General features: G+C 26.7%; 2 protein-coding genes across 2 annotated transcripts; both read left to right on the top strand.

The window, feature by feature from the left end:
- The first annotated feature begins 4,056 nt into the window (after positions 1 to 4,056).
- On the top strand, positions 4,057 to 5,360 carry LOC135926190 (U1 small nuclear ribonucleoprotein A-like). Its single transcript, XM_065461948.1, has 5 exons — positions 4,057 to 4,184; positions 4,234 to 4,406; positions 4,447 to 4,627; positions 4,689 to 4,773; positions 4,877 to 5,360. The coding sequence occupies exons 1-5, from the start codon at positions 4,121 to 4,123 to the stop codon at positions 5,037 to 5,039; spliced, it is 666 nt and encodes a 221-aa protein (XP_065318020.1). The 5' UTR covers positions 4,057 to 4,120; the 3' UTR covers positions 5,040 to 5,360.
- Positions 5,361 to 6,726: 1,366 nt separating this feature from the next.
- LOC135926995 (uncharacterized) lies at positions 6,727 to 16,897 on the top strand. Its single transcript, XM_065462929.1, has 6 exons — positions 6,727 to 6,852; positions 7,852 to 8,032; positions 15,873 to 15,985; positions 16,106 to 16,197; positions 16,443 to 16,510; positions 16,815 to 16,897. Exons 1-6 carry the CDS (start codon positions 6,727 to 6,729, stop codon positions 16,895 to 16,897), a joined length of 663 nt encoding a protein of 220 aa, XP_065319001.1.
- Positions 16,898 to 17,315: the final 418 nt, after the last annotated feature.

Raw genomic sequence — 17,315 nt, 5'->3', positions numbered from 1 at the left:
CTCTAACCCTTTTCTAAAGTAATGAAGACCAATGAGGATGGGTTCAAATGGCTCTAGTGAAATTTTTTTCAAAGATATAAGTTCTATTCGCTGATATTATAAATCAAATGAAACTTCGTTTATTATCTGTCATTTGTAGGACAGAATAGGTGGCATTTACGTAAGTACAGGATGTTTATAGCGCATAAATAAATTCTTATTTTCAGGGGTGAGTTTCATGTCGAGATTTATAAATTTGTATCATGCAAGCGAAAACTTATATAATATTAAGTGAAAATTTAAGAAATCATCACCCAAAAAGCACTTGGCTTTCCTTAGGCGACCACCAATACTTTCGACTTCTGCGTATCTTTTTTCGCGTTTCTGTCTTTGCTATTAATTTTTTGCTATCTTTTATCGATTGAGATCCAAGTTCCCTTTTAGCGCCAACGTTATAATTGAGAGAAAAATAGCTTAAGCGTATCCCAAGCATAGGATATTCAACCAGGGGGTCTTGGGCATTGAAAGTATAAATCTGTGCATTTATTATGTTTAGAGGTCAATCTCTGTCATTATCTTTTGTGGGGATTTTCAGTCCTAGCAGAGATCCAGTGCCCCAACTCTTAAAAAAAAGGCCAGGGCATGAGAATCGAAAGATGTTAAAGAATAGTAGGAATGTATAGTTTGCAGATAGCCATGGCAAATATTAACGAGTTTATTCGCCCCTCGACATCTAATAGAGCATCCCTATTTATATTGGAAGGGGCAAGAGGATAAATGAATAAGAAATATCAGGCTAGGAATTCCCCCCTCCAATGGATCATGATAAAACCATCAGGCCGTTTATCATCGGAATTATAAAGGCCAGTGGGCTCGAGATGACGGGATGTCAGCAGATTTTAAGGCCCTGGCTATAATATCATTGTATTTTGAATGTCTAAAATCTTCCTCTACAACGGAGGAGAATACAGTGATAGGGAATCAACATATCGCAATTGAGTCTAATACCAAGGCATGACTTAGCTCATCGTTGCGATTTCGCAATGGGAGCCTCGAGAAATTTGTAAGTGTGTATAAAATTTTGGAATAAAGGTAGTTCTACATTAGAAAAAAAGATTTGTGGGCTGGGAGCGATAGTGTATCGCACATGAGGAATATCTACCAGGAAATATCGGCAAGGAACTTAATAAAGGATTCCCCTTTACCTACTGGAGCTTCGAGATGTGTCAAAGAGTTCAATGATGTTTGATTGAACATAATCTCGTGGTTAAGGTCAATGATCTCAAGTGGACAATATTCACTTTTGTCCACTTTAATCTGCTCTCGTTGCATTTTAATAACTTAATTGCATTACTTTACCCAGTCCTAGTGTACCATCGTCGATATACCAATCATGAAGATTAAGTTTGCATTGGTCATTGATGTCCCGTATAAGGCCTTTAACCCAGAGAGAACAAAAAAGAATCTAGATGGATGGTATTCCCTCAAGTAATCATCCTATCTCCAAATAGGAGGTGTGAGGGACTATTATAACGATCAAAGATAAATTGCGTAATTCTGGTTAGAGGCTGAGGATAGAATTTAGAAACGCGCTACGTAGAGAGTTAAAGGAGTTCGAAAAGTCTTTATTAATCATAATAACGTAATTGTGGACTGTTTGTAAATACATCTGGGTCACGAAGGAATACCTCACATCCACCTTTTATGTTGGTCTAATTGATCCGGAATGTGATTATTCGTGAACGATATTTTGCCTACTGCATGTATAGGCGTAGCCAGGATTTTTCTAAGGGAAAGGGGGGGGGGGAATTATAAAATTTTTAGAGGCTTCGCCCCCAGACCTCATTTGGGCAGGCCTTCGACCCGCTTTTTCCCCTATTCGGCAGGGTTACTTTAGTCTATATATAGTCATAACAAGAGAGGAGGTTATTTTTAATTAAAAAAATAATCCTGGAACGAATATGAATTTCATTTTTATTAGTTTATATAAAATATAATAAATTACTTGTATATACATTAATATAAGAGCATGGTAATAATTTATTCCAATCAAGTATAAGAAATTTATTTATAAAAAGTAGAGATATAGTTGATATTCCTCTATTATATAGAATTGCTTACAAAATACTAGGTAAAATTCCACTTTTACAGACATATTTGACAGTTAGAGAATATATTACAGTTAATATTTTACAAAATTACTAATCAATGCTCTTGATAATATATATCAACAATTATAATTTAATTATTTAACGCCATCTATTTATTTTAAATAAAAAATGATATTAAAAAATAATCTTCATATTATTTATCTCATAATGTTTTAAAAAGATATTTTCTGATTTCCTTATCAATATTTTATAATTTTCTGTAAAATATATAATTCGCTATATTGGTAAAAATTATTTGATTGTCCTATGATAATTGATAAAATTACATATACTGTAAATCTACGAACGACATATAATATTCCACTGTTTGTATTGTGCTTTAATTTATTATTTAATTTTATTTATAGTTTTATAATTATAATTTACTTTTATTAAAAAATAAATTAAAATAATTCACTTTATAAAAAATTATATATGATATATTATATTATTTAGTAATTTTATGGATCTATTATTAATAATTATAATACATTTCACTTTTGTCTTAAGACTTATCTTTGGCTTATATTCCATTTCTTAAAAAATATTTTTGGTTCACTTTTTATATATAAAAACGTTTTTTTCCTAAAATGTATTAATTATGTTGAATAGTTTTATAAAAAAATATCAACTTTTCATTCTTTCTTTCAAATTATTGTTTAAGATATATGCATACATTTAACAAGATCAGGGAGTGGGGGGAGGACTAAGGGGGATATTTTTTATTAGCTTAAAATAATAATCACAAAAGGTGATAAATTTTTGAGGGGGGGGGGGTGAATTTTCCCTTGCCCCCCCTTGCCTACGCCTATGACTGCAAGCTTGGTTGTTAATCGAAGCCAAGTGGCTTCAATTCATTCTATTTAATTTCAGGAAATATTTAGATTTTATTGGATATGCAATTCAACCGAAAATTTGTAGACGCCTAAAACTCTAAATATTTACCTATTCTTATTACCGGATTGCATTCTGAGCAAATATCAGTATTATTTTAATTTTTCCTTGTGGAAGAATTGAAAGAAGAGCACTGACGAAAACCTTTATAAATATAAAGTTTTGAAATTAACGAACATGATATGAAAAATTTTCAAGGTCATGGCTATGAAAATTATTTTGAGACATAAGGGAGAAAGAGAATATACTCCAACTGTCTTGATTATGAACAATTAAACTTTTTAATGTGACCATACTTAAAATTAGATTGTTAACGATTTTGTAAATGCTATTTTGAGCAATTATTTTCTCCCATAGAAATCTATAATTTTCACAGCTTAGACATTAAGATGGAAATATTAAAGGAGAATCAAAAAGATAACATTATTCAAAGATTGTCAGATACAGGATAGAAAAAGTCTAGTAAAAGTTTTTTATGCTAAATTACAAAATATGCCGGCGTCACTAGCATTTACAATCCCAGTGGGCTCAACTAAAAAAAATTTAGGGGAAGTATATTATACTTTTTAAAATAAAATTTGCAAACTCTGAACTAATATTCAAATTTCATATTTTGTCATTTATTATTCATACCTACTAATCCTAGCATATAAATAATAAATAAAACAATATAAGACATTTGGTAAGCTGAATATTTTTAAGTACAAAATATTTGTCTATTTATTACAGAATTAAATATTTGCAGAGCATTAAATATTTGCTATTGCAGAATGTATTATAATATCAAGGAGCATTAAATATTTGTGATTTCAAATATAAAAAATTTACAATTACAAGTAAAGAATTATAAAAGCGATAAAAAAAATTATTTTTTCCTTTATTATCCAGTATACATTATAAAGAATCACAAAAGCGATTAAAAATTTATTTTTTCCTTCATTATCCAATATACTTTATATTGATTGTTGTTACCGACTTGTATAAACTTAGCAATAGATCTTAATAATGTCATTAGCTTTAAACACATAGCAATCACAATCTAAGCGGCCATCTTTATATTAGCAGAGTATTACCGCTTGGCTTAGTAAAGTTTCAAAATGCAGTACCCACCAAATCATACAATATATATCCGTAATTTAAATGAAAAAATTAAAAAAGAAGGTTAATATATATCTATAATATTAAAAATTTATATTGATAATTTAATTAGAAGTCAAAAAATCTTTATATGCTATATTTTCACAATTCGGTCAAATAATGGACATTGTTGCATTAAAAACTTTAAAAATGAGAGGACAAGCATTTGTTATATTCAAGGATATCAATAGCGCTGCAAATGCTCTTAAGGCTATGCAAGGGTTTCCATTTTATGATAAACCAATGGTATTAATGATTGTATCATAAAATTTTATTTTTTAAAAAGGTTATTCAATATTCGAAATCAGATTCAGATGTAATTGCTAAAATGAAGGGAACTTATGTTGAAAAACCCAAAAGAGAAAAGGAACAATTGCCTGCAAATAAAAAAAAGAAAAAATTACAAAATGATACGACTAATAATAATGTACCATATGCAAATTACCAACCTAAACAACAATCTCATGGTTAAAATTACTATAATTTTATATTTCTTTTTAAAACTGAATGCTTTACAAATATTTTTAGATTCTGATGTACCAAATAATATATTATTCCTTACAAAATTACCCCCTGAGACAAATGAATCAATGTTGAATATGCTATTTAATCAGTAAATTTTATTTAAATTTTTAAAATGAATAATTAGTTTTTTTATTTATAATTACATGCTTACTCATTTAATAATATATTTATATTTTTAATTTCATTTAAAGATTTGCAGGATTTAATGAAGTAAGGATGGTTCCAGGAAGGCATGATATTGCTTTTGTAGAATTTGTTACTGAAAGTCAAGCTACCTCTGCCAAAAGCTCTCTACAAGGCTTTAAAATTACACCCAGCCATGCCATTCATATCACATTTGCTAAAAAAGGATAAAGGGATATCAAACTTATATTATATATAGATTATATTTGGTCTTATATTTAATTTCTTTATAAATAATGAATGATTATAATTTTTTATTAGGTATTTTTCAAGTTTTTTTGGTTAATTTTGTTAAAAATATAAATATCTATGTCCTATTTTTTTCAAATAGCTTTTATTGGAGAACATTCTATTTTTTTATATTGTATCTACTGTTACATTTGTGCATAAAAACCTTCTATATATAAGTGATGAGATAATTTTTAGAGATGTACCATCTTCAATTTTTTTCTGGCTCTTGTACTTTATAATAAAATTTAATTAGCTGTTCCAGTGCTGGATCTTGTAGAAAAAATATTTATTAACTCTTTTATAAGTAGAATGTAAATTTAAATCACTAATAATGTTAATTATATAAAAAACAATTCCACAATAATTGATATTTCATCTAGTGTTCTTTGTGTTGTAACTTATATTTTGTAAAATAAATAAATGAATAAGTGCATTAATATATATAAATAAAAAAGAGCCAATTAAGATTCTGTTATTTTAAAAGAACCAGCTGGATCCATAAGGTAAAGATTTGGACTCTCGATACAGTATGTAATATATGTATTAATTGTAAATCTTATATTTTATTAATGTCTCTATGTTCTAAATCGATAGAAAGGGAATAATGAATTTAATTAAAAATATAAATTGGTATTATAAAAATTGAATGCATATTATAGTAATTGAATCACTTAATAATTGGTTACATTAATATAGTGATTGATTTACAATTAATGCTACTTCACAGCACATCTCTTCTCTGCTATTAAAGTTCATGTAAGTTGAGAAATTAAAATATTCTTAATATATTATAATCCAAGATTATAAATAATGTATTTAGATCTATTTTTTCCCCTTTAAATAGGAACAAAAAACTAAACACTGGATCATTAATTTTTACTTTTATGTCGTAAAAGTTTCGATTTTACGGGTTATAATTATTTACCTCCCTTTGTTTATGAATGTTACATTATGCTGAAATAAATGAGATTAAAGATAACCTTTTGTATTAAATATATTATCAAGAACTCCCGAATTTATTTAAATCTTAGATTATCTCTGAGTTAAGGTTCCAGCTTCTTGGCAAACCCCCATTTTCTTTATTCTTGATCCTTTAGGTCTTAAATGTTAAATAACTTAAATCTAACTCAGATATCTCTGTGGTGCGTCTCCAGTTGTTCCTTAGATAACTTAAACTAGTGAAGGTCAACAATCCTTTCCTATCGGTCTTAGACTGGACTGAACTCATCTTTTTTGAGGAGCACAGTCTGGACCTGTCTTATTAATATTTAAGTTTGTTTTATTCAATTAATCTTATTTTTTTGTAAATTTTATGTTATTTTCCTAAAGTAGGTATTTTAGTTTTTGTGAATTTTTCTTTCATTTTTATTTTGCAATATGAAATCCATAAGTTTTTTTAAAGAAGCATTTAACTTATAATCACAATAAACTAGAAAAGAATTAGGTAAAAACAAAAATATTTTAAAATACCAGAAAAATTAAAAGACCAGTCCAGATCTGGTCGTTTTATTTAGGATCACGGTTTGGATTGATTATTCTATAAAAGATCATTTTCCGGTTCAGGGTACGACCCCAGCATTTCAAAACACCCCTTTCCATATACATTCTTTCTATAGATTTTAGGACAATGGTTAAGGCACCATCAAAATCGGGTCCTAGTGGAATATTCGTGGCTGAATATATGAGCCCCACGAACTATGGGGTGGGAGTGATTTCGATAACGATAGTTTTGGGGTGGTGCCTTGGAGACCTGGTTTTGTAAGTGCTTTAATCAATGCCCTAGAATCTACAAAAATAAATGGAAACGGGTGTTTTGGCAAGGATTAGCTGGAGCCGCACCTCTGGATTTAAGTTATCATCAAATTTAGTCATAATGAAGCAAAATGAAAGAATAATCGGGGTTCGACAGGAGTTGCTGGAACTATCCGAGTGTTTGATTTAAGTTATCTAACAATTTAGACCTATCAAGATTAAGAAAAATGTGGGTTTGGTCTGGAGTCGCACCTCTTAACTATTTGAGGCTATAAATCAATTCGGGAGCTTTTAATAGTAATCATATTTAATACGATTGTTTTCTTTAATATATCGTTTAATTCAATATATAGCGTAGCAATCATAAAAAATTATAATTAGAACTATGTGCCGCTGGTGATTTTTGACCACGCCTACGCCAAAAAGGTGTCAGAAAAATTCGGCGACGTGATACGTATTTTATATTATTAAAAAATTTATTTAATATATTATTTATGAATTGTAATTAGGAAAAAAAAATCATTAAATATTTTTTAATATTAAAAAATGCGATTTTATTTTTAAAAATTAATAAATATTATTTGCTAGAAAAACATTTGATTTTTTATCATAAAAGGCATTTTATTGCCATTATAACATAAACATACCTATTAAATAGAATGGAGAAACCGGATCTCAAATTATTTAACTCCAATTGCCACTTGGTGCATAAACTTTTAAATTTTCTTAATACTTTCAAAAAACTGTTGAATTTTTATCTGTCCAAAAAGGATTTACTATAAATTTATCCTTATTAATTCGTAGTGATATTAAAAATCATTAAATTGTAAACGAATATGATAGTCCTCCACATCCCTTAAACAAAATATGCTACTAAATTTGATCATATATTTCCAATAACCGATCTTCAGGAGTATTTTAAAATTAGTTTTTTTAATATTATTTTTCTTTGTTTTATTTTTTTGCTTTTTGGAGCTTCGTTTTCAATCTATAAACTTAGTATAATTTATATGCCAACACGCTATCTCTCTTGTTGCCTTACACGGACGAATTAACCGAATGTGAAACGACGGAAGTTGCTTCAGAATTCGATTATTTTAAGTCATTAGCTTCCAAACATTCATCTATTCATAACAATAATCTGGAACAACAAGGCTATTTAACTAGTTTAGAAAAAGAGTGTTATTTATTATTTTCGCCTTAAGATTTAGAGATAAAAGATATCTTAGATTTTTGGAAGATAAGAGCATTGGATCTTCCTAAACTTTCAATATTAACTAGAAAGGTTCTGTGCGTTCCAGCTACGAGCACACCCAGCAAGCGCATATTTTTCATAGCTGTGTTCACTCTGAACTCTAAAAGATCATCATTATGACCTATAAATCTAAATAAAAAATATTTATACATTATAATTATAACTTAATAAAATCGTTAATTATAGTTATAAGCATAATAAAGCATAAATTTTATTTTAAAAGTGTTTTCAATGAATTTATCATTTTAAATAAAAAATTGAGGTTAGAAAAGTGTATGACGCCGCCGCGTCGCCGCCGATTTTTATGGCGGTGTCTAAATCGATTCGCCGCCGCCAGCCGATCGTTTAAAAAAAAGAAACGCCGCCACCGATAAATCTGTCGGCGCGCAGGTCTAATTATAATCCATATAGTCGAAACTTAAAATGTCCATGTTTAGTTTTTCGTTCCTATTTATAAGAAAAAAGTGTGATAATGGTATATTAAAAAAATAACATGTTTATAAAAAACATAGAGATCAAAACTGGTTTGATATGGTTATGTTTATCGTAGAAAAAGAGAAGCCTTTCAAAAAAAAATACTATTTGCTTCTAATTTTTAGAAAGGCAAGTAAGGTGACAAGAATATAATTTCTTTTTTAAGTCGATTTATTATTATTTTATTTATATCGTGATTTTAATCAATCTTGTAGTTAAAGAATGACAGATTTAGATTTAAATAGTATAATTCTGCTTCCTTGCATTTAATGGGAATTGTTGATAAAATATATATATAAACACTATGATCTAATTTGTCAAATAAAAATTATAAATGTTAAAGAACTAAAGAAAGGAAAATTTTATATTCGATTCAACTTGTAGAAAGGAAAGAATTTTCCCCATCCTGAATTTTTAAAAATATTCTCAACATGATTCGAAAATCCAAAATATATAATTATTTTATGCCATAAGATAATCTGAAAATGAACAAAATTGTAAAATAATTTAAACCATGATTTATTGATACAACTGATTATAATCAAAATTTAAATGCCCAATACAAACTTTGTGCCACCTATAAGCAAAATCTTCAGGTTTTAGTAATATTTTTCTAGATAGAATATAGAATTCGCTGTTTTATAAAATCAAACCGTTTAATCCATCTGAGAAGCGACCCAACTCCAGGAAGTGCTATAATTTGAGTAAGATATAATTTGATTTTGCTAAAGGATAATATATATCTACACGTGGTTCGAGATAATCGGTCTTCCATCGAGGTATGTATAAAAGCCCTTTATTGGATCATTGCTTCTTTCGCTTTATTGTTTTATGCCTATCTAGATCTATATCAAGAAAAAGAATCATTAGTTAGTATTAGATGAATTGAATAATTGATGTTATTAAATATTTACAGATCTTATTTTGTTAAACTTTACTATTCGCAAACTTATATTTTGTAAAAATCTTATTCCGATACATTTTTTAAAATAATATAGTTAATTTTCTAAAAACAAGCAACATACTAATAAAAAAAGTATATATTACAAAAAACTATTTGTTCGTTAACCTTCCACTTAGTAATAATAAAATAATATTTCACATCTATAAACTCAGTATCACTGCTGCTAGAATCTGACTAAAAAACAAATATAATTCATATATATTATCATGTAGGTTGGATTAAAATCCAGATCCGACTAAAATATTTTGGTACTATTGGAATTATATATGTGAATTGTTAAAAAATATATAGAATATTTATTAATAAATAAGATATTACAATGAAAACTAAACTATTATTGTCAAATAAGGATTTCATTTTAAATTGATATTAATTTATTTTTAATAAAATATATTAATTCATTCGGGTACTTAAAATTGTAACTCATCATTAATTAATTATGTAAACAATTCAAACTATTGTAGAATCTATATTTATTTAATCATACTATTATAAGTAAACACTAGTGATTGTTGGGTCGACTTGGCCGAAAACCAAGAAAGGTTTAAGCCAAAAAAGGACCTTAAACCCAAGCCAACCTATTTAGCTATATATCAGATCTGATCCAATGGGCCTGATGAGCCAACTGGTCGGGCCCGATGGATCGACTTGCTAGATTAACAAAATAATTTGAGAATGAAACTAGTTTGTTTTATTCCTGGTTTAGAGTCTTTGATACTAGAAAGAGGGGTTTCATGTCAATTCAGTGAAACTTTTATCACAATGTCGTTTATTGCGAATGAATTTTATCGCGAATCCACATTAGCGAATACTTTTCCGCGAAGACAATATCGGGAATTATTTATAGCAAAACCTTTAAAGCGAATACATTACAAGTAAAGAATCAATAATCATGAAAATTTTATAGCGAAATCATTATCGAAAGGCATAATAGCAAAAACTATTTCGCGAATATTATAGCGAATTTAATATCACAAGGCCAATATCGTAATAATTGTTTAGTGTTGTTAATTAGTTGAGTTCCTCCGACTATGACTAGTCGAAAATCAACTAAAAACGTTAGCGACTAAATTAATCGATAGTCGACTAAAGTTTCAATATGGTCTGCTTAGTCGAACAATTTAGTCAGCTTGGTTGACCTATATATATTGAATTTTAAAGCCCAACTTGCATCAGTGTATAGTCGAGGTAAAAATTAAACTGTAAACATAATAAATTGAGTTTTCAGTGAAGATGAACCATAAAAAAGAGACAATTGTCATATAATCCTTACTTTTAAGGTTTTTTTAACGCAAATGAGTAAAAATATAGATCATAAAGAAATCAATAGTATTTAAGCGAACCATAGAAAAGTGATAATTGTCATAATCGTATTTTTAAACTTTTTTCAATTTTTTTGAAGCAGATGGGTAAAATAATAAATTATGTTAAATTGAGATTTTAGGGAAGAAGAACCATAGAAAAGTGACAATTGTAATAATCCTTAATTTTTAGCTTTTTAAAATTTTCTTGAAGCAAATGGGTAAAATATAAATTGTAAACATGTTAAATTAAAATTTAAATAAGGATGTACAATAAAAAGTGACAATTGTTTTAATGGTTATTTTTAAATTCTTTTGATCAAATGGATAAAAATATAAATTGTAAACATGTTAAATTAAAATTAAACGGGGATATATAATATAAAAGTGTCAATAATTAAAATTTAAATGAGGATGTACCATGTGACAATGGCCATAATCGTCAATTTTAAAATTTTATATATTTTTGAAGAAAATGGGTAAAAACATAAATTGTAAATATGTTATACTTGATATTTGTATTAATTGAAGACAAAATAAATAATTGGTTTTGGGATATAATTATTCTATTTAAATTATTTATTTTATTTAATTATTAGGAATAATAATTAATATTTTTTATAATCATTTGCCATTTCTATTGATAACCTGTTAATATGGCGTGTGATGTGATCAACAAGAGTGCTTGTAACTTTCCCAGTTGGAACTAACTTACTCTCAAAAATCGCACGGCTTTTTTAAGATAGAATAAAAATTCTACAACTAAGAAATTAACTTGGAGAAATAAATTAAATTAACATACATTTCAAAGTTCGATGATCACGTTATCACATTACTATAATAAATTTTTAGACGCTCAAATGAAAATAAAGTTGGAATATTTTGTCAAAATATGTTTTTAAGAAATATTTTTTAATATTTAAAAAACAAAATATTTTAATCGAAATACTAATAAGTAAATTTTATTCATTTCAGTATAAAGAAAGCTGTTGATTATATTATTTCTAATTTTCAAAGCTTATTCATCCTTTTAAAATTAATTGATCAAAAATTGCTAAATTTTTACAGCTATACTATGCTAAACTTTCAGCCCCTGTAATCGATCTTTATAAATATTTTTATTTTGTTTAGACTTTGTTTAATTAACTGTATATAACATTTTTTGTCTTCATATTCATTTGTGTTAAATAATTTTGTTCCGATATTAATATCTAAGGAACAAACAAGTATCAAATCAATTTTATTTTAAGAAATCATATAATATTTAATTATTAATTGTAATTATAAATGTTATAATTATTTATATAAAACAATTTAGTCAATACTGGAGAATAAAGATTATAAAAGAACATTCATTTATTGAGTGAGCAATCTGACGATACGAATCAAAGTAAGGAGGATTTAGATGAAAATAAATCGATAATCTTAGCGGTTGGTAGTTATAATCTAAGCAACCAAGGAAAAAATGTGGCGTGAATTTCTAAAAAACTTTTAAAATGTATTAATATTGAAGAATTTGTCCTGAGATTTATGTTCCCAGGGTTCAGAAAAAGAAAAGAACGATTTTCTGGGGAAATATGAGATTTAAAATGATTCACCTTTAATTCTTATTTATACATAATTAAAAAAAATCATTAAAATAAAACAAAAATATAATAAAAGAATTCTGAGAAAATCAAATTTTACATAACAAAATCAATCTTTTAAAATTCTTAGCTGCAGGTTTTTTAAAACCTAAGAAGGAAGGGAAAGGATTCTACCTCAGGATATTTGCAAACTTTTGATTGCATCAACCATGTATAATGGATCAATAGGAAATTGCTAAATTATTTTTTTATCTCATTAGATAAAGGTCAAATTTGAGTCAACTCTTGCTTACTTGTAAGAATAAGTTACTTGATGCATTTCAGATATTTCATGCTTATGAATTAAGATTGAAATAAATACTCAGCAATATATGCATTTTTTCCCGTATATTTGATGCTAACTTCGGGCATATTTATTCGCGGAAATATATTCGTTATAAAGGATCGGTAAATGTATTACCAAAATATATTCGCAACAAGTGTTCGAGGTTCAAATTTTGAGGAAATAAATTAGACATAACGGGGTTAGAGATATTGATTTCGAAATAAATGTTTAACGAAAAGAATTTCGCATAATTAATTTTTAAATTCACTTAAAATTATATTTGCTCAATTGACATGATACGAGAATAATCGAGTAGCTTTTTATTTATCTCAATGGTACAAAAAATAGTAGAAATTTGATTATTTGCAGTTGTTAGAACCAAATCAGGAAAAGGTTATTGTAAGATAAATTCACATTTTGGGTGTATTTCACATAATTTAATAATTCTAGGTTATAATTCCGGTTCGCCCAGTTTCTCGGGTTGCATGTTCAAATTTCTAATTTTGGTTTATGAAATTTGATTTGTCATAAGAGGTTTCAACAAACAAATTTTAGTAATATTAAGTTTTAGTTTAACAATCAGTTTATCTTTCAATAATCAATATCTTTGAATTATAAGCAAATATTCTTCTTGTATCATTTTATATAAAATTAATTTGTAAAATCTAACATGAAAAATATTATGATGAAATTTTTATTTGGTGATAAAAAAAAATCTGAAAATCAACTTCTAAAAAAAGTTAATATATATTATAGACTTTAATTTAATTTTATTAGTTAAACAAAAAGGAAAAATTAGACAGTTCTTTGAAAAATTGGTAAAGAGAAAATACATTGATCTGAAAGGAGTGGGAGAAACGAATGCAGTGTTGTTAAACGCTACTTTTAAAAGTAGCGCGCTATCGCTAGTTTATAAATGAGTAGCTCGCTATTAGCTACTTTCAAAAAAGGGTAGCTAAAGCTACTTTTTACGCTATTTTGATTTTTTTCAAAAATATTTTTTACATAACTTTATTTCCACAAATAAAATATTGGTATAAAAACATGACTACAATTTGTTACATATATATATATAATTTATTCAATATTGCACTTTAATAATAATAACATTTCGGTACTGTCCCCCAAGTCTAGAGCGATCATCAGAAAGTATAAGCTTTGCTATACTAAATAATATGTTCAGCACTAGCACTTGAGGGCAACGCAGTATTAAATTTAATAAACACACTTTTTATATGAAAAAAATCATCAAAGATATTTAAATGAGTATTTTTAGATTTTAAAAAAGCATCTAGATGTTCAATAATATTATTATTATTATTCAAAAAAATCGTCTATGGAAGGCCGCGGTTTAGATCTAACTATAGTATTAGTATCGTGGTTAGGCATGACATTTTTTAACGTTACCGTCAGCCTATCAAGTTGCCCTTTAGATTCAGTCAAATTAATGTATGGCCAATTTAACTTGAAACTAGGATGAACGATACCAGCTATTACATTATCATCATCATACAGATCTGGAAATCTAATTTATATAAAGCGATTGTATTAATTATAAAATAAGAAGAATAGCTTTTTAATTTTCAAAATTTAAATTTATCTGAGATTTAAATTCATTTATAAAAAAAATATTAAAATATAGCATTAAATTATGGTAAATAAAGATTTTAAAAATATAATTATTATACACAAGGTAATTAATAATATATTAACTTTGAATTTTATATTAATACTATATATTAATATTATAGATTGTGTTGTAAATTTAGATAATTTAAATTATGGCTAATCAAGCAATAAATAATTCATTTTATATAATTGTATAATAGAAAATAAAAATAGTTTTGTCCTAAGTAAGTAGTCAGCTAAAGCTACCGCTACTGAAAAAAGTAGCGCGGTAGCGTGCTATTTTAACAACACTGAACGAATTTTAATGATGACATTCGCAATATCAATGCGATGAAAATTCCTGACATTAATCTTAATGATGCAAATTTGTTATTGCCTCAAACACAAAGATAAATCTCCAACGGCTCAGAAATAGGGTAAAATAAATATTATAGATATGCTTATGATTTGTACGATATTAGACAAGCATAAATGCGCGAAACTTAATAACAAGAAAAAAGATACATTTCCCGATATTAACTTGGATGGTTGCGATGAGAGCGGATGCTGATATAGATTAAAACCTTTGTATTTCAAGTAAATTAGATGGATTTAGTTGTTTTTAGTGTAGCTAATAAAGTGATAAAAAGGTGAAGATGGATAAAAAAAACTATTATTTCATTCGTTTTTTTCAAAATCAAATTATTTAAAATATTTTGAAAAGTAAATATGAATTTAAATTTAACAAAATGATTAGGATAAAATTATAACGAATAATTAGACCGAATCCATATCATTTTATGTATTAGATTAGAATTTTCAGAAAAATAATATTTATGTTGGAGATCTTAGAATACGAATATAATAGAATCGCATATCGTATAACAAATAATTTATTTTTGGCATAATGTCTAATTAATCTATTAGCTGTGCTAAAAAAAGAAGAAAGAAATTAAGAGAGAAAAATAAAAGATGCAAGTATTTTTATTTAGAAGATGTCTAGTTAGAATCTTGAATATAATATTTTTTGCTAAAATTAAATAATAATTTTTTAATAAAATATTCAAAATATAGTGAATTAGGTTTTAATGCTAATCGAACATCCAAAATGAACATACGCGACTTGACAAATTATAAAGATAATCAAATACTTTATTCTCTGAATATTTGACTCGCTTACCTATTTTTTTCCCTCAAAGTTTAATTGAATTTATAAAATATTAATTTACCAATAATCTTTCTGCCCATTTAAGTTTTGCAAATTATTACTGGGAATTTTATCAAAGTCGATATTTCATTCATAATATCTTAAAATTATTAAAATTTCTGTATAAAAATTTTTATTTTTATTTAATATTCATAGAATCGTACAACAAATATTTCCCGCATAGTTTAGCGACCATGATTCCAGGAAATTAGAGAAGAGTTTAAATTTATGTACCATTATTTCTACAATATATTTTTTCTCAGGTTTGGTTAATTTATATACCAATTTTTTATTAATAAAGTTCTAAGAACACCGAAGCCGAAATTGTTCGAATTTAGATGTCACGGAGTCGTAGGAAGTGGAACATTTGGGATGGAATTCAAAGTCAAACTAAAGAATTCCACCCACCTTAAAGTTTCTCAATACACGATATTTCAATAGAGTTGAGGTTTATATTTATTTATATTTTTATTTAATGTGATTGCACTATAAGCTTTTTTTCCAATTTGGATTGTAAATCATAATTTTTTATAGAATATGGTTTCCGTCGGGATTCAAACAGAAATCAATGTTCTTAAAGCCAAAAAACATCCTTTCTTGATTGGACTTTTTGCATTTTATCCCACGTAAGTATTTTATTATTTATCACTGATTTAATGAGAAAGTATAAAAATATAAAAGTTTTAGAAAATATTTAAGAAAATGAGAATTCTATATATTAATTGAATATTCCTCATGCTAATCACTTTAATGTAATAAGAGATAATTTTTTCTCCTATCTTTTAATGGTATGAGCGTTTTTTAAAAAGTTAACTTAAAAAGTCTGAATGAACTTTCAAAAAAAAACATTTCATATTATTTTATTTTGTAGCTATATAATAGTGAGGGATATCACTTCTGGCGGTGATCTTAGATCCCTTTTAAAAGATATGGAAGACTGTAGATCACGCTATATTTTATTCCGCCGAAATCGTGATTGCCATAAAATATTTACACGACCACGGTTTTTAAAATATATTTTTTAAAATGATATTCTTGTATTTATTATATATTATTGTTAATTTTAACGTAATTAAGTACATTTTTTAAGTTATTTTTATATAAAATATATCTGGTACTGCAACAGTTACTTTTAGATAAAGTAATCTATCTTTAGCTAATTTCTAGTCATCTTTTAATAAACATTATTTTAATATAAAATTTTTACAAATTCAATTACAATATATATTTTTTATCTTTTAAGGGATCATTCATCGTGACATCAAACCGGAAAGTATACTTTTAGACCGGAAAGGCCATGTGAAACTAGGCAACTTTGCATATTGAAGGTATATAAAATAATTATTTTTGAAGAGATTCGATAATAGACATTTGTGCCGATAAAACTATCTATGGCCAGCAGTGCGCTGTTTTTGGCGGCTTTTATTTTGGGTGATATTAATCGGTGCACCAACTTAAAATTTAATGTATTAAATTTTTAATTTAAAATTGTTAATTAAATTTTTTTAAAAAAAATTAAATATAGTTAGAAATAAATAAATACAAACAGATATATATAAGCATATCATTAGATCTTTAATGAAAAAAAACGAATTTTTAAATAAATAATATTTTGTATTTTAATCATTTATAAACGAATATCAGAATATAGATCTGTGCTATCAAGATCTAGCAGTTCTTATGTTCGATCTATCGTATTTGGAGAATTTTTTCTGATTTACTAAAATTCAATCTACCATTTTAT

This window comes from Gordionus sp. m RMFG-2023, chromosome 3 (genome assembly GCF_954871325.1).
Source record: "Gordionus sp. m RMFG-2023 chromosome 3, tfGorSpeb1-WG-v2, whole genome shotgun sequence".
In the NCBI taxonomy this organism is placed as follows: domain Eukaryota; kingdom Metazoa; phylum Nematomorpha; class Gordioida; order Chordodea; family Parachordodidae; genus Gordionus; species Gordionus sp. m RMFG-2023.
Note: the sequence above shows the minus strand (reverse complement) of the source record. Positions and strands in the feature narration are given on the sequence as shown.

Coding starts and splice junctions, on each gene's coding strand:
- LOC135926190 (XM_065461948.1), top strand. CDS start 4,121: ATGCAGTACCCACCAAATCATACAATATATATCCGTAATTTAAATGAA. Junction 4,407..4,446: donor CATTTTATGATAAACCAATG/GTATTAATGATT, acceptor TTTTTTAAAAAG/GTTATTCAATATTCGAAATC. Junction 4,774..4,876: donor TTGAATATGCTATTTAATCA/GTAAATTTTATT, acceptor TTTCATTTAAAG/ATTTGCAGGATTTAATGAAG.
- LOC135926995 (XM_065462929.1), top strand. CDS start 6,727: ATGGTTAAGGCACCATCAAAATCGGGTCCTAGTGGAATATTCGTGGCT. Junction 16,198..16,442: donor CTTTTTGCATTTTATCCCAC/GTAAGTATTTTA, acceptor TTTATTTTGTAG/CTATATAATAGTGAGGGATA. Junction 16,511..16,814: donor TTTAAAAGATATGGAAGACT/GTAGATCACGCT, acceptor TTATCTTTTAAG/GGATCATTCATCGTGACATC.